At 46.4% G+C, this 18,227-nt stretch overlaps 1 protein-coding gene and 1 pseudogene across 1 annotated transcript in view; one reads left to right on the forward strand and one right to left on the reverse strand.

Moving 5' to 3' along the window:
* Nucleotides 1–16,620, forward strand: part of Pik3c2g (phosphatidylinositol-4-phosphate 3-kinase catalytic subunit type 2 gamma) — a 336,855-nt gene extending 320,235 nt beyond the window's left edge. Inside the window, exons 28-29 of the mRNA XM_045139435.1 lie at nt 5,129–5,254; nt 16,468–16,620. Coding sequence (XP_044995370.1) covers nt 5,129–5,254; nt 16,468–16,620 — 279 coding nt within the window. The remainder of the gene's footprint in view (nt 1–5,128; nt 5,255–16,467) is intronic.
* On the reverse strand, nt 2,329–3,905 carry LOC105944479 (annotated as a pseudogene).
* Nucleotides 16,621–18,227: the final 1,607 nt, after the last annotated feature.

Here is an 18,227-nt window from a genome sequence, read left to right on the forward strand (position 1 = left end):
TTTGACTTGTACATCATCCTCTTTAAAAACATGTGAACCTTCTCACTTTGTCAATCTAATTGTTCAGGATTTTGGGTCATTTACTGTCCACTGGACCAAGATCACAAAAGCAGGATCCACTTTCTTGAAGTCTCATGGTTTCCAGTTGTTTTGAAGTGGAATGGTAGAGCCACTTTTCAAAAGGTGAATTAAGAACTAAGATTGCCCATAGTAGATCGGAGGGGAAAGTCAAAAAGAATGGAAGCTCTTAAGTCCCCTCCTCAGGGGACCCTGAGGTGACAGGAAGTCAGGCGGGAGACAGAGACTCCGGAAGGAATTTAAAGCTGTAGATCTAATTGCCCTTTTCATTAAACTACTTTATAATTAGATATCATATAATACATGTCTTAAGGGCTCCAGCTCATTGTGTGTGTTGAACCTGAGTTTTCTGAATTCCAGAGAACTGTACACTGTTCCAAGCCACTTAATTCCTAGTTCTGCTTATGACTAATATCACCTCTTGACTGTTTTTGACAAAAATGCAAATTTAGATTTTACTATGAAAAGTAGACTATAAAAATGGACTTTTGAACCTGGGTGTTGGGAAGATAGCTCAGTCGGTAAAATGCTTACTGTGCAAGCATGTCTTGAGTTTAGTCCCCCAAACCCACATTAAAAAAAGCCAGGTATGGCACTGGGGAGATGGCTTAGTGGTTAAGGCGCTTGCCTGCCAAACCTAAGGACCTATGTGTGACTCCCTAGATGCACAAAGGTGAGGCAAGTGCAAGGTAGCACATACCCACTAGGTGACACAGGCTTCTGGAGTTCAGTACCAGTGGCTGAGGCCCTGACATGCCAATTCCTATCTCTCTCTCTCTCTCTCTCTCCCTTTGTCTCTCTCTCTTTCTCTCTCTCTCTCTTTCAAAATAATAACAATAATAATAATAGAGCCAGGTCCCACTGGGGAGATGGCTCAGCAGTTAAGGTGTTTGCTTGCAATACCTGCCACTCTGGGTTCAGTACATACGTAATGGCAGATGCAAAACGTGACACATTCATCTGGACTTTGCAGTGGAAGGAGGCCCTGGCATGCCAATAGTCATTCATTCATTCATCCTCTCTCTATTATTTTTAACATTTTAAATTTATTTACTTGAGACGTACAGAGAGAGAGAAATATGAGAGTGCCAGGGCATCTAGCCACTGCAAACAAACTTGGTGCATACACCATGTGCATCTGGCTTATGTGGGTTCTGGGGAATTGAACCTGGGCCCTTAGGTTTCACAGGCAAGCGCCTTAACCACCAAGGTCATTTCTCCAGCCCTGTATGGCCCTTTTTATTTTCAGTCCCCCTTGCTTCACTCCATAGAACAAGCAGGTTGAAGAGCTGGGCAGAGGAGCTGCCTGGGGGAGAGAAGAGCTGTGAACTGGCCAAGGGGCTTGTCTTGGTCCTTGGGGTTAACTGCTGTACTTTGTTTTTTTTTTTTTTTTTTTTTTTGGTTTTTACTGGTTCAAAGCGGTGTTTTCTGGTTCAGATCAGTTGAAACCAGTTTTCACCAGTTCAAACCAGTTCATTATGGTTCCGACAGTTTTATTTTGTCTTGGACAGGTTTAAAGGTTTTTACCGGTTCAAAGCAGTTTTTACTGGTTCAGACTGGTTCAAACCTGTTTTAACCGGTTCAGCCTGGTTCAAACTGGTTTGTTCTGGTTCAGACTATTTCATTCCAGTTCAGATGAGTTCATCCAGGCTCTAAACGGTTTTCCGGTTCTTACTGGTTCAAAGCAATTTTTACCGGTTCAGACAGGTTCATTCCGGTTCTGACATGCTCATTCCAGCTCTGACCAGTTTACTGGTTTTTACTGGTTCATTCCGGTTCAGACCTGTTCATTTTGGCTCTGACTGATTTTCCGGTTTTTACTGGATCAATGCAGTTTTTACGGTTCAGACTGGTTCAAACTGATTTTTACCAATACAAACCGATTCATTCTGGTTCAGATTTGTTCATTCTGGCTATGACCAGTTTTCCGGTATTTACTGGGTCAAAGCTTTTTTTCTGGTTCAGACTGGTTCAAACCAGTTTTTTCCTGTTCAGACCAGTTCATTCCGGTTCAGACCTGTTCATTCCGGCTCTGACAGATTTTCTGGGGGTGGAAGGAAGCCCCCATCTTTCAATCCAGCTGGGGTAAAGAATATGGAGCAGATCTGTGCAAGGCATGTGGACCAACCAAGCAGCCAGAGCCAAGGAAAGGATCCCCTAAAGCATGGGAGGCACTGGAGACAGCGCTGGTCTTCCCAGGGACCCTGCCCTTGCAGGCCTCTATGGACTCTCCAAATGTAATCTACGCCGTCACTGAGGCCGCAGAAGCAGGAGGTGGGCATCATGACATTGGTCCCTGTCAGCCCTGTGTAGAGCAGGTGTGCTCTGCCCTGGAAGCGACAGAAGAAGGTATGCGAGTCATTGTGGGCAAGGAAGCTGGCCAGGCCCAGGCCCTCAGCAGCAGCCTGGCTGACCAGCTCAGACATGACCCAGGCCCCGGCAGCGTCTGTGGGCCCATCCTGCCCACTCAAAAATAGCACATTGGGCTGGAGAGATGGCTTAGCGGTTAAGCGCTTGCCTGTGAAGCCTATGGATCCCGGTTCGAGGCTCGGTTCCCCAGGTCCCACGTTAGCCAGATGCACAAGGGGGCGCACGCATCTGGAGTTCGTTTGCAGAGGCTGGAAGCCCTGGTGCGCCCATTCTCTCTTTCTCCCTCTATCTGTCTTTCTCTCTGTGTCAGTCGCTCTCAAATAAATAAATTAAAAAAATATTAAAAAAAAAAACAGCACATCAATAGGCCCCAGTGGCCGTCTTCCCAGCTCTGCTCCAACATTTAGGGCGAGTTCCTGGTTCTAAGCTCCCTTGCCAGAGCCCTGCAGCTGTACCGTGGGCTCGCCACCAGCCAGCAGGAGACGGGGCCCTTAGCCTGCGCCACACGTTCAGAGGCTCCTCCAGCTGCAGGCCTGGGATCTGGAGCTCAGCCACCAGCTCGTGGAGTTTTGCCTCCTCTTCTATGGAAGTCCCAACCATGGATGGGGAGAGGCGGGCTCCAGCCACTCGGGCGAGTAGCCCATGCATCAGGGCCACCCTTTCCACATCACCCTGGATGGCTGTGCTCAGCACGAAGGGACGGTAGCCCAGCGCCTCGGCCTGTCTCTAGGCCTCGGCCAGCAGCAGCGCATTGGAACCACGTCTGACAGGATGAGACTGACCACCTGAGCAGGAGGGGCAGCCTGAGCCAGCCCGCCCCCTTGAGCTCCTGGATGGCGGCTCCACGCTTGGTGAGCATCCGCTTCTCCTCCAGTGTAACAGGCGGATGGGGGCGGGCAGCAGGGCCGAGCCCCCACCTGAGGTGGGCGCAAGCAGCAGGTCGTCGGCCGTGCGCCCGTCGGCCAGCTGCCGGATGGCCAGCGCAGCCCGCAGCGCGTCGTGGTGGGGCGAGGTGTTCTCGGCGCCCTCAAACACCTGGATGCGGCTGTGCGGCTTCAGCAACATCTGGCGCTTGCCCGCGTGCTCCACGGCAGCTCGGATGCCCTGGGGTACGCTGATCGCACCCTGCACGGGGTGATTGCCCAGCAGCTCCTCGGCTGCAGCTGCCATGCCCAGGAGGGCCTTGCGGAAGCCCACCAGGTAGATGTTTGGCTGTAGCTGGAAGCTTCCATCCCGCACCTCCAGCAGACTGCCACCAGGATCCAATGGCAGTGTCCTCTGCAGCATGGGCCTGGCTGCAGGGCACCCACAACGCTGTCGAACAGTCGTCGCGCCTGCTCTGCCAAGACCATGCTACTGGCCAGCCGGGCCACTGGGGCCCCCCGAAGAGTGGACGTGAGGGGCTGTAGGATATGTGGGTTACAGCCATGTCCACTGCTCTCAGCACCGCCTTGCATCCATGGTACCGTGTCGTGAAAGGGAATGCACAGGGCACCATCCTGGGATCTCTCTGTAAAACTTTCACCAGGAAAATCCCTAGAGCTTGCTCATCAGACTTGTAGCTAAAAATATTGTTAGCATCTAAATTATTTAATTTTTACAGCCTGGGTGAACTTTGCACCTATTTCACAAATACACAAAAGCCTGGAGGATCCTGACTGAGGCAGGAGACGCTCAAAGCTAAGGTTAGCAGATAACGTAGGACAATTCAGTCAAATAGGAATTATAAATAGGTAAATATGTCAAGTACAATACTGGGTTATTTTAATGCTTAAAAAAATCAGCATGTTAAGCTCAAAATTAATTGTATTTCTTGCATTTTTTCTTTAGTTATTTACTTGAGAGACAGAGACAGAGAGATTAGGCGCAATAGGGCCTTCAGCCACTGCAAACAAACTCCAGACACATGTGCCACCTCGTGCACCTGGCTTATGTGGGTCCTGGGGAATTGTACCTGGGTACTTTGGATTTACATGCAGGCACCTTAACCACTAAGCCATCTCTTCAGCCAGCTTTTTGCATTTTTCAGTTGCCAAGTCCTGCAACTCTATTCCAAACAGAGCCCCTTCAAAATATCAGGACCCTCCAGGGACAAATGAGGAAATGCCAAGCACGGGACCGACTCCGTTCTCCCTCACCAAGTAGAGCTCTCATCCTCTCTTTATAAATAAATAAATGAATGTATTTTAAAAAGTAAGCCAAGTATGGCAGCCCTCATCACGATTCCTGCTCCAGGGAGATGAAGACAGGCGGATTCCTGGAGCTCACTGGGCAGCCAGTAGGCCAATGAGAGACCCTGTCTCAAAAAATAAGTAAATAAACACACACACACAAAATAAGCATAGCATCCGAAAACCGATGCTCAACACTGTCTCTGGCCTCCGTACTCACTAACACATGCATGCCCACAGCCCACTCACACACATGCATCCACATACACAAACATGCTACCGCTCACACATACAAACTTAACTCGGAAATTTGTTTTCCTTTTAAAATGTAGCTGTGCTTATTTCTGAGTAAAGATGTTTTTCTTTGGATTTCTCTCTTGTTTCCTGATGAACTCGAGTGACTATAATAAATCCCGCTCCTGGCTGTGGTCTGGATACTCCGTGCCGGCCATGTTTTTGTTTTCTTTGGTAGCAACGACATTAATATTTATGGCCATTTCCCTCTGCAGCATCTCCCAGATGGCTCCGCGCCAACTGCTCATGTGGAGTTTTACCTTCTACCACATCCCAGTGAAGTTCGTAAGAGGAAAACAAGGTCTGTTCCAAAACGCACAGACCCCACCTACAACGAAATTGTGAGTATGATTCATCTGTCCAGCCATTTTGTGTTTTTCTTACCTTTTATATTCACTTATCAACCAAATACGGAGACTTTGCACTCATTGGCAACATTATCCCATGAAGGAATGTTGTTTCCCAAAATAGCCACAGCGTGCTGATCACTGTTCTGGGTAATCTATAATCTGGAAAACAGAGTTCCTGCTTTCAGAGATCCTGCAAACCAGTTTTCAGATTGTGGCTAACTGCCACCAAGAGCCAAGGATTGCTTTGCATACAAACCTCATCCCTGACGTCATCATATTTGCTTGACTTGGTTCACCCTGTTTCTCTGAACTTTGTTCTCCTTTACTTGATTTTCCTTACATAATACATAATAATTGCAGAATAATTTTATCACAAGGTACCTTGCATGTCACAATGTCTCATAAAATTCCTTTGACAAAATAGAAAAAAAATGTATGCAAAATACAAATTAATAGGAGCTGGGGAGATGGCTGGGCAGTTGAGCTTGCTGCACAAGAATGAGGGCCTGAGAGGGCTTGATACCAACCTAGTTCAGTTCCCCAGCACACATGTAAACAGCTGGGTGTGTCCACACACGTCTGTAACGCCAAGCAAGCAGGGGACAAGGAACAGAAAATGTTTAGGGCTTCTTAAATGAAAAAAAAAAGTGAAAATGGCTCTTGGAAATGGTGTGGAGGCCAAGAAAACAGGGGCCCAGGCAGGTGAGTGATTAAAGGACACCTGAAGTTCTCCTCTGGCCTCTGCACATGTGCACACGGGGTGTGTGCATCTGTCCCACACACACGTACACCACACACACCATATCACACATACTCTGCATACACACATACACAGAGGCAAACAGAAAGAGAGTGAAGATAGACATGCCAGGGCCCTGTGAACGAAGTCCAAACACGTGTGCCATTTTGTGCGTCAGCTTTATGTGGGTACTGGGGAAATCGAACCGTGGGTTGTTGGACTTTTGGGCTTGACACGCAAGCAAGCGCCTTTAACCACTGAGCCATTCTCCGGCCCCACCTGTACTCTTGAATCTGGGGAGCTCACCGTGCATCCAGAGGAGTGGTTGTGAGACATGTGCGTCTGCAAGGTCTTTTCCCAAGAGCAACCTGTCACTTTGATGAGGCCTCACTTAGCTTTCCCTTTTAATGGATTTGTATCTGCTATCAAATTGAAGAACCGTTTGCCTATCACCAAATCCCAAAGATTCCCTCCTGTGTTTTTCTTCATGTTTTATCATTTCACGTTTTATATCAGATATGCTGTGCCCCGTGGAGGACAGCTAATTCCAGCACCGCTGGTGGCAAAAGCAATTTCTCTTTTGATTTTCCCTGGCATGTTTGTCAAAAGTCAGCCTAAAAATATTACTGTCTCGTAACCTTCCACCTAGCCACGCTCTCAGGATCACCTGAGACAGCTTGTCGCTCACTCCCTGAGGGGCCCGGATTACCTCACCTGCTCTTGCTCTGCTCCGCCTATTGTAGCACCAGCTTCCTGTGACATTCCCATTCCCCGCCTACGCAGCATTGCAATCCTGCATGCAGTCCTGTAGTGCAAGGGCCTCAAATACTTTCCTGTCCTTCATATGTTTTGTTGTGTGGTGTGTGTGTGTGTGTGTGTGTGTGTGTGTGTGTGTGTGTGTGTGCATTCTAATATATGTGTCCATGTGTGCGGAGGCCAGACATCAATGGCAGTGTCTTCCTCAGGCACTTTCCACCTTATGTTGTTGGGACAGGGTCTGTCACTAAACCTAGAACTTATTCATTTAGCGAGACTACGGAGTCTGAGGGATGCTCCTATCTCTGCCTCTCCATCACTGGGATTACACACCCAGACACACACCACCACTTCCAGTTCTTAATGGGATCTGGAGATCTGAACTCAGATCTTCATGCTTGGGTGGCAAGCACTTAGTGTATGAAAATAAATATTTCATCTCATTTTATAAGTGATACTGTTATGTATAAATGTATTTGTAATGTTAGCATGGTCTATCCACACACAGAAAGATAGCCTCTGAATTAGTAAGAAAAGGTATTTTGGCATTTTATTCTTTGTTATGTCAATGCTAGAATACATATCCCCCACAATATGGAATCTGTTTCTTTCCATATTCATTGACTACAAGACCCCTATCTCCCTCTGAGGAAACCTTCCAATCCCCATGCCATGCTTTGGCTTCTGTAATCTATGGAGACACATAATAGGAAGCCACCGGAAATTCGGGAAGCCTTTCATATACTGGCTTTAATTCATTTTAAGCTGCATGAATTATAAATACAGCAGGATGTACACATGCATAAAGACTTTTTTTTATCATTCTTGGGGTAGACATCAATCTTGTTGTGGCTTTGAAATAATTCTAGGTCTTCGTACTCCACAGCCCAGTGATTGGAAATGACTGTAATTCTTTCCGCAATGAACCCTGTTGGTGGCACAAGCTCATGTTATAACCCTGCTTGTGGTATGAGCACACACCCTGTAACCCTGCTTGTGGCACAAACACACACCATCTATATCTTGGACACATTTGAAATGACTGGAATAAAAACATAGTAGACGGATTGATCATTCCAGTATGGACAGAATGGAAACCATGTGTGTGGGGCTGTCTGGAGAGAATCGTCAGGAAGGGAAGCAGCAGCAACGCCAAGTCTGGCAGAGAAACTGGCTGCATTGAGGCAGCCACGGAGAACCCCGACCGCGAAGTCCCAAGCTTTTCTCCTCCTATGTCCTGTGCCTACAAGACTCCCAAGCATTCAGAAGAAATGACACTCATGTGGGCTGGAGAGATGGCTCTCAGTGGGTCAAGTGCTTGCTGAACAAGCCTGAGGACCTGTGTCCAGATGCCCAGAATGCACACAGAAGCCTGGCATGGTGGTGCATGCCTACAACCCCAGCACTGGGGAGACAGAGACAGGGAATCCCTGAGACTCGCCACGTACTTATTCTAGCCGGATTGGTCAACTCTAGCTAGGTTCAATGAGAAACCCCGAGACAACCCAAAACAAGTTGGAACACACTTGAGTGAGCCACCTATCACCAAGCCCTGGCCACACGTACACGTGCACACACAGCAGCCCGCACGTGTTCACCACGCATAGATAAACATGCTTGTCAAGCACAGCTCAGCACACACACACAGTTACGCTCATTTCACTCTGATTTTACTTTCTGTTGCCCTCAGTTGTGGGACAGAGTCGCTGTGCTTAGCCGGCCTCCCCGCGCCCCTCCGCTCTGAGGCTCAGCACCAGCCGCTCATTCGCCCAGCTGGGATTTCTCAAGCTGGCAAAACCATTCCAGGAAGTGAGAGATGCCCTCACATTCCTCTTTCTGTGAATCTCTTAGAGGGATAAAAAGGGAAACAACACTGAGAACCGGCGTCTCACAGAAGGTTCTGTGCAAACAATTCTTTCTATTTTTACTCAGGTCCCTCTTTCCTCAATGCCCTGACCTGAGAGCGGTCAGGACAGGGACCCTGCTGTGTGGCACAGGGTCAACCCTCAAATTCTCAAGCAGTGCTGACAGAGCCTCTCTTGTCTGTTTGCCTTTTCCCACAGTGAGCCCTGCATATTGTGTCAGCAGACTCCCCGAAATCTGCTGTCATAGTAACCCCATGGCCCAGCTGGGGAGAAACAGAGCTCAGGGCACTGATCCCGCAGCCCTTGAGAAACAGAGCCGCGCTGCTGCTCCAAGAGCGTTGTTCTTTCCGTCCTGTGAACAGACTCAATCCAAATGCAGATACACCACAGCGGAGTGATGTGACTACACTCTGTATTTTCTCTGCCTTACCTCTCCTTAGATATTATCCTGAAAAAACAAACAAACAAACAAAAAACATAAAGGGGAAGGAGAAAGGAAAAGTCGGGACTGTCACATGTGCTTTGCACGTCTGAAAGTCTCTGGAAGCGCACCGACTGCAGTGACCCTAGTCCAGACACTGGGTGCACTCAGTCTGCGGAACTGCTCACCGTGTCTCGGATGGCAATGGGCCCCACACGGGAGGCTGCTTCCCAACCCCTATCACCATGATGTGGTAGCAATTTTAACTTGATGACATAAACAACATGACCCAGTAACACTTTTTTGGAGTATATTCCTCCATTAAGGGACATATGTACATGTAACCATATGTGCAAATGAAGACATGGGGCCCAGAGGTTACACGGCCTCTTTTCAAACTCTGAGCTGGCTGGTCCAACGTCCGTGCTCATGCCACAGGGTCGTATGCAGTCCCTTCACCCACGGGGTTCTTGTTCTCAATTTTTTCAAACTGTTTTTTTCAAAATATTTTTTATTTTGATTTGGCTGCACAGCCAAAGGACCCAGGTTCAATTCCCCAAGACTGACATAAGCCAGACGCACAAGGTGGCATGTGTGTCTAGAGTTTGTTTGCAGTGGCTGGAGGCCCTGGCACACACATTTTCTTTCCCTCTATCTGTCTCTTCCTCTTTCTCTCTCTCTCAAATAAAGTAAAAAATATATATATTATAAATATTTTTTAATTTATTTGCAAGGAAAGAGAGAGAGAGGGAAATTATGGGCACACTAGGGCCTCACAACACTGCCTATAAACTCCAGATGCAAGTACCACTTTGTGTATCTGGCTTTACGTGGACAGTGGAGAATCAAACCAGGTCATTAGGCTTTGCAAGCAAGCACCTTTAACTGCTGAGTCATCTCTCCAGCCCAGTGACATCAAATGCTCTCTGTCATCATCCTGCCTCCTCATCGTCACTCAAGCCGGCATTCGACACACAGGTGTCCACTATGACCATGACAATGTGCTTTAGCATGGACCCCTAGATACTTGTGTCCAGTGACGTTCAGAGCATGCTTTGGAATTATTTAATAGGTACTCATTAGATTAAACACTTTCTACTTAATGTAATAATTCCAAACCCACAAATTCAGAATTTGTCAGGGGTACCAAATTCTTGCCTCATGTTGATGGATAAAATTAAACTTAATTTTAGGATTAATTAAATGAGTTTTGTCTTTTATTCTGTTTATATGAAGGCAGAATACATAGTAAGGCATTTGGAGATAAAAATATTCAACTATTGTGAAGGTTTAAATCAGATCTTTCCCATAACCTCATGTGTTTTGAATGCCTGGTCCTCAGCTGTGGCAATCTGGGAGGCGAAGCCTTGCTGGAGGAGGTGTGTTGTTGGGGGGCTCAGGGTTGTTATTTCAGTGCCTTGTTGGAGGAGGTGTGTTTCTGGGGGGCTCAGGGTTGTTATTTCAGCACTTTGCTGGAGGAGGTGTGTTTCTGGGGGTCTCAGGGTTGGTATTTCAGCGCCTTGCTGGAGGAGGTGAGTTTTGGGGGGGTGCTCAGGTTTGTTATTTCAGCGCCTTGCTGGAGGAGGTGTGTTGTTGGGGAGGCTCAGGGTTGTTATTTCAGCGCCTTGCTGGAGGAGGTGTGTTGTTGGGGGGGCTCAGGGTTGTTATTTCAGGGCCTTGTTGGAGGCGGTGTGTTGTTGGGGGCGCTCAGGGTTGTTATTTCAGCGCCTTGCTGGAGGAGGTGTGTTGTTGGGGGTGTGCTCAGGGTTGTTATTTCAGCGCCTTGCTGGAGGAGGTGTGTTGTTGGGGGGGCTCAGGGTTGTTATTTCAGCACCTTGCTGGAGGAGGTGTGTTGTTGGGGGGGGCTCAGGGTTGTTATTTCAGCGCCTTGCTGGAGGAGGTGTGTTGTTGGGTGTGCTCAGGGTTGTTATTTCAGCGCCTTGCTGGAAGAGGTGTGTTGTTGGGGGGGCTCAGGGTTGTTATTTCAGCACCTTGCTGGAGGAGGTGTGTTTCTGGGGGTCTCAGGGTTGTTATTTCAGCGCCTTGCTGGAGGAGGTGTGTTGTTGGGGGTCTCAGGGTTGTTATTTCAGCACCTTGCTGGAAGAGGTGTGTTGTTGGGGGGGGCTCAGGGTTGTTATTTCAGCGCCTTGCTGGAGGAGGTGTGTTGTTGGGGGGCTCAGGGTTGTTATTTCAGCACCTTGCTGGAGGAGGTGTGTTGTTGGGGGGCTCAGGGTTGTTATTTCAGCACCTTGCTGGAGGAGGTGTGTTGTTGGGGGTGTGCTCAGGGTTGTTATTTCAGCGCCTTCCTGGAGGAGGTGTGTTGGTGGGGGGGCTCAGGGTTGTTATTTCAGCGCCTTGCTGGAGGAGGTGTGTTTCTGGGGGTCTCAGGGTTGGTATTTCAGTGCCTTGCTGGAGAAGGTGTGTTGTTGGGGGTCTCAGGGTTGTTGTTTCAGCACCTTGCTGGAAGAGGTGTGTTGTTGCGGAGGCTCAGGGTTGTTATTTCAGCGCCTTCCTGGAGGAGGTGTGTTGGTGGGGGGGCTCAGGGTTGTTATTTCAGCACCTTGCTGGAGGAGGTGTGTTTCTGGGGGTCTCAGGGTTGGTATTTCAGCGCCTTGCTGGAGGAGGTGTGTTGTTGGGGGTCTCAGGGTTGTTATTTCAGCGCCTTGCTGGAGGAGGTGTGTTGTTGGGGGTCTCAGGGTTGTTATTTCAGCGCCTTGCTGGAAGAGGTGTGTTGTTGCGGAGGCTCAGGGTTGTTATTTCAGCGCCTTCCTGGAGGAGGTGTGTTTTGGGTGTCTCAGGGTTGTTATTTCAGCGCCTTGCTGGAGGAGATGTGTTGTTGGGGAGGCTCAGGGTTGTTATTTCAGTGCCTTCCTGGAGGAGGTGTGTTTTTGGGGGGGCTCAGGGTTGTTATTTCAGCGCCTTGCTGGAGGAGGTGTGTTGTTGGGGGTGTGCTCAGGGTTGTTATTTCAGCGTCTTGCTGGAGGAGGTGTGTTGTTGGGGGTCTCAGGGTTGTTATTTCAGCACCTTGCTGGAGGAGGTGTGTTGTTGGGGAGGCTCAGGGTTGTTATTTCAGCGCCTTGCTGGAGGAGGTGTGTTGTTGGTGGGCTCAGGGTTGTTATTTCAGCGCCTTGCTGGAGGAGGTGTGTTGTTGGGGGGGCTCAGGGTTGTTATTTCAGCGCCTTGCTGGAGGAGGTGAGTTTTGGGGGGGTGCTCAGGTTTGTTATTTCAGCGCCTTGCTGGAGGAGGTGTGTTGTTGGGGAGGCTCAGGGTTGTTATTTCAGCGCCTTGCTGGAGGAGGTGTGTTGTTGGGGGGGCTCAGGGTTGTTATTTCAGGGCCTTGTTGGAGGCGGTGTGTTGTTGGGGGCGCTCAGGGTTGTTATTTCAGCGCCTTGCTGGAGGAGGTGTGTTGTTGGTCGGTGCTCGGGGTTGTTATTTCAGTGCATTGGTGGAGGAGGTGTGTTTTTGGGGTGGCTCAGGGTTGTTAGTTCAGTGCCTTTCTGCAGGAGGTGTGTTGTGTGTGGGGGGGTCAGCATTGTTAGTTCAGCGCCTTCCTGGAGGAGTTGTGTTGTTGGGGGGGCTCAGGGTTGTTATTTCAGCGCCTTGCTGGAGGAGGTGTGTTGTTGGGATGGGCTCAGGGTTGTTATTTCAGTGCCTTGCTGGAGGAGGTGTGCTGTTGGGGGGGGGTCTCAGGGTTGTTATTTCAGCGCCCCTTGCCAGAGCTCAGCTCACTCTACTGCTGCTGTTTGCTACCTGCTGTGGCACAGGCTCTGTCCAGCTTCTGCTCATGCCATGTGTTCCCCTTGCATCGCGAAGCTACCCCTCGAGACTTTGAACCCAAACAGAGAATTCTCCTCCCTGTACATGATTTCCCTCACCTGCTTTCTCCAGCAATGAGAAGTTAACTATAACAGAAAATGCCCACTTGTATCTTTCTCTGACAAATTATTCATTGCACCACAAAACACATTTTAATATTTTTATTTTATTTATTTATTTATTACAGAGAAAGGAAGAGAGATAGAGAGATAGATAGAGAGAATGAGCACACCAGCTCCTCCAGTCACTGCAAATAAACTCCAGATGCATGCGCCACCTTGTGCATCTGGCTGATGTGGGTCCTGGGGAACCGAACTGAGGTCCTTTGGTTTTGCAGGCAAATGCCTTAACCACTAAGCCATCTCTCCAGCCCCCCAAAATGGTTTTAACCAACACTGTAGTTGCACCTAAAGCACCTCTGAGTGTGTAAAGTTTAAAAACATCAGCCACATTTAAGAAAATCGTTTTTGCATTAAAGAAGATCAGATTTTAAAATGTCCATTAAGGGGCTGGGGCTCAGTCACTAACGCCCTTTGTCATTCATATGTGAGGACTGGAGTTGGGGTGTGAGCCCCCACATAAACTCTCAGTGGGTGTGGCGGCCACCTGTGATGCCAGCACTTGGGAGGCAGAGGCCAGAGACTGGATATCTTAAGTTACATAAGCTTTGCAAATTCAACATGTTTGTATTTAACCAAGAAGACAATGAATTCTTAAAACCATTTCATGAGTGTTATCAGCTTACTAGATATATATGAAAATCTACTTTGTCCGGAAGGGTGTGATGCAAGATGCCAAAAAGTACTTCCACTTACCAGTGCATTTAATAAGCATTTTTATGATGTCTGTATGTCTGTACACGTGTGAGTATGCATGTGGAGTCATGAGGTGGCCACGGCATTCTTATAATTCTAAGGGATCTCTAAGGCTGGAATGGGATGATTTGAATGAGCTATACTTGAAAACTCCAGGGTTGTTTCTCCTGTCTCTGGTGAAGGAGGAAGTTGGAGCAGAGTGGGCTGGATTACGGTAATGCAGTTCACGACCCTTGATTAACTTCTTAGCTGAAAAGTGAGTCATACTTTAGGGAAGTCAATGAGTTGAGCCTGAGCTGAACTTCACTGAGAACTTTGTGTGAGCATTGTGTGCGTGTGTGTGCACTCACACACGAACACACACAGGCACACATGAGGAGATCTGAGGACAACAACCATGGGGTATTTGTCCCCTTCCTTTGGTCTTGCTTCAGACAGGAATGCCAATTTGTCTTTTTCTCCACTGTGTGTGGGGCAACCTCGCTGGGCTTCTGCAGGCTCTGCTTTGCATATATCCAGCTTTGAGATGGTGATGAAGACACAAACTTGGACCACAGACTTTCAAGTGAACACCATGCATCATTTAGCCATCTCCCCAGCCCAAAGAACTTTTGTTTTCTTCAGTTTTGGGGACAGAACCCAGGATCATGTACATTCCAGGCAACTGCACTACCCAGGAACCACATCCCCAGCATTCAAGGTGACCTTCATGAAGTCATGTAATTGGTAACCTCACTGTGTGACTCTTCAGAAACTGCACCCAATATACTACCCATCAAATGCCCTGTAAACTTTTAGGTTTATGTCCGTAGGGTGGAGCTGTTCTCACCTTCAATAGGAGATGCTCCTTTTATTATTTTTATTTACTTATTTACTTGACAGAGAAAGAGAGAGAGGGAGAATGGGCACACCAGGGACTCTAGCCTCTGCAAACGAACTCCAGATGCATGCACTCCCTTGTGCAGCTGGCTAATGTGGGTCCTGGGGAAATCGAACCTGGGTCATTTGGCTTCACAGGCAAATACCTTAACCGCTAAGCCATCTCTTCAGCTTCTTTTTGTAGATAGCAGGGACCACTGGGGAGATTCAAAAGTCATCAAGCACTGAGAAGCTGTGACAGCTTAGTACCCAGCACTAAGTAAGACAACCCAATCAGCCCTCCAAGGCTCATGCAACGTGTGGAAGAGGAGGCAGAAAGAATGTAAGATTTGGGATGCTGTCTTCTGGACATGAAGCGGCGGTTGCATTCATGGCCTCACAGTAGCTGCTGCTCCCTGTGCAAGGTTTGCACAGAGCTGGGCCATCCACATGTCACCTGCTAAAACTCACTGTGGAGCCCTGGTTGTCCGAGGGCTTCCCTCTCAAGTCTCCTCAGCTTCTATTCTGCATATAGAGAATATTTCTGTCTTGTAATGTGCCCGGAAATAGCAAATTTGTAGCACTGTATGAAACCCTTTTGCTCAATGTGTTCCATCACGTTTCCCTGGCAACCATATGAAATTTCCACTCCAGCCTCCTTTCCTGCATGGTAGGTAACCAATATCATCATAGTACCACATGGTCAATGTCTCTTTACCTCAGCATGTCCCTCATTATAATCACTGTAACTTATTTTTCCAATATTATAAAGCACAACTGAACCTAAACCATTGTAAAAGAAATTGTCACATGAAAAAGAACAAAATTGCGTATAGCATAATTACAGGTCAGATTCTTAAAAGGTAATTATATATAGAAGACAAAAAGAATACCAAAATATTAACTATAATTATCTCCCAATTGTAGATATGATTTTTCTGCCCATTTTGTTCTTGTTTTGTACATATTGTGTTGAGTAAATGTGAATTTTAATAATTAAAAATTATTCAAACTTTAAGTAAAAAGTAATTACATAATGTTTTGTAAATATATGTTTTTTAATTTATTTATTTGAAGAGAGAGAGGCAGATAATGTGAGAAAGAGAATGGGCATGTCAGGACCTCCAACCACTGCAAATGAATTCCAGACACATGCACCACCTTGTGCATCTGGTTTACGTGGGTACTGGACAATTTAACCTGGGTCCTTAGGCTTTGCAGGCAAGCACTTTGGCAACTAAGCATGTCTCAGCCTGTTTTTTTGATTTGATATACAAGAAAATTCCATTTAATGTATTTCATTTAAACAATGAAAGGAACTCATATAACTTGATCTGTCTTTCCTCATGGACTTCCAACATTAAAAAAAAAAATGCATTCAAGTTCCTATGTTATTTGATAATTTGAAGGACATTACCAAATTTGATAATTTGATAAAATTTCAGGGCCAGAAAAGATAAAGGCTATTTAATTATTCTAGAGATGAAATTGCAGACTCCTCAAATGTAGAATGGGAAAATTTTACTGGAATCAGTAAATTCTAAGATTCTTAGAGATATAGTTATTAAGCTCCATTAATATTAGCAGAATAGGGCTAAAGAGATTGTGGTTAAGGCGCATGCATCTGGAGTTTATTTTCAGTGGCTGGAGACTGTGGCCTACCCATCCTTTCTCTCTCTTTCTCCCTCTTTCTATGTCTCTCTCAAATAGATAAATAAAATAAAATATTTTAAAAGAATATTAGCAGAATATTAGCTCCTTCCTTTTTTTTTTTTTTTTTCAGAATTGGCATTAGAAATGAAAGCCTTTAACACTCCCCAGCCCCATCTGGGTAAAAGATGTTATCAGTAAATTCCTTTCATTAACAGCACTATTCAAAAGAGAGCTGCTCTCAGACATACCTGATTTGTACTTTCATTTTTCTTTCCTTTCAGGTGGTATATGATGAAGTCACAGAGCTCCAAGGACATGTCCTAATGCTTATTGTAAAAAGCAAAACTGTGTTTGTGGGAGCAATTAACATCCAGCTCTGTAGTGTTGCACTCAATGAAGAAAAATGGTATCCGCTAGGAAACAGCATCATTTGACCACTGTTATGAGCATTTAATATGAAGTGCTTGCATTTTTTTTCACATCCAGATCTCATTATCACATAAGGAAGTCATCTTTGTTGTTAAGGATAGCTTAGAGTACTACAGACCTAAAAAGAACTTGGAATCAATCTTTCATACTCATTGACTCTCTGTGCTTCTATTTTCTTGGAATCCTTTCACCTTAAGCGGAGTCCTCACTGTGTAAAATCCAATATGCAAAATAATAAAAGGCCAATTAATTTCAATATACCTTTTAAATGAAATATAAGTTTGCATCACATCTTAATTGCTCATACTTAAGAGCAAAAACTTCAATGTATTTTCTAAAGAATAAGTAAATGAATAAAGCTCAGTGGTTAATTCAAAAGCTAATATACCTGTAACTGATTGTTAAATATTAATTTAAATGTATTTGAAGCCAGGGAGATGGCTCAAAGGTTAAAGGCCTGATAGCCTGGAGTTCATTTCCAAAGCCATCCATTATGTGAGATGCAAAAAGTGATTTCCACTGGCCAAGACAACCTGGCACACATGCACACACACACACACACACACGTGTGTGTATGTGCAAATAACTACATACATAAAATTATTTAAAATGCAATTTTTCTAAAATAAATAAATATCAGCTAGAGTGATGGCTTAGCAGTTATAGCACTTGCCTGTGAAGTCTAAAGACCCAGGTTCAATTCTCCACATCCCATGTAAGTCAGATGCACAAGGTGGCACATGTGCCTGGAGTTCATTTGCAGTGGCTTAAAGGCCCATTTTCTCCCTCTCTGTCTCTAATAAATAAATAAAAATAAAATATTTTAAAACTCTTGTTCTTGCATATTACTTACTGTTTCTCTAAACTCATCTTCATATTCACCATGACCTGAGTAGACAGTGCTACAGAACTCTCTGTGCCTGGTTGGTTCACCCAAGGCAGTGTACTGCATCCTGTCAGAGAGTCAGCCCAGAGATGGTAAGGAAAAAAGTGTCATTCAGACTCTATGTGCCTAGTTGGTTCACCCAAGGCAGTGTACTGCATCCTTTCAGAGAGTCGACCCAGAGATGGTAAGGAAAAATAACTGCCATTCAAATTATTGAAGTGCTTTTTTAATTCTACTCATTCAATATTTCACTGGGCAAGAATTAAAAAAGGAATTTAAGCTACTTTGTTTAAGTGTTGATAAGCATACAAACACAGAAACATCTGCACATTCTCTCTCTGAAACTATCTCAGGGCCAGAAATGAGCCCGTATGACTGTATCTGACACACAGAACGATGCAAACCCAGAAGCCGGGAGCGCTGGGGGCAATTCTCTGTGCTCTGCCACTGTGGCACCATCGCCCTGATGTGCTCGACGATGTGGTGGATCCTCCCCTCTGCTGAAACCTCACCACTTCCTGCCACGTCCTCATTTCTCAACTGATGGCTTTGGTTCCTAATCACTGAGAGGAAGTAGGGGCAGCCGAGGCCTGGAGAGATGGTTCAGTGTGTAATGTTCTTGTCTCACAAACACGAGGTCCTGACTTCAGGTCCCCAGCACCCACATATAACTCCAGGCATGGTGGGGAGCACCTATAGTCTCAGCACTGGGAAGGCAGGAACAGG

Source organism: Jaculus jaculus, chromosome 22, assembly GCF_020740685.1.
Source record: "Jaculus jaculus isolate mJacJac1 chromosome 22, mJacJac1.mat.Y.cur, whole genome shotgun sequence".
Taxonomy (NCBI): Eukaryota; Metazoa; Chordata; class Mammalia; order Rodentia; family Dipodidae; genus Jaculus; species Jaculus jaculus.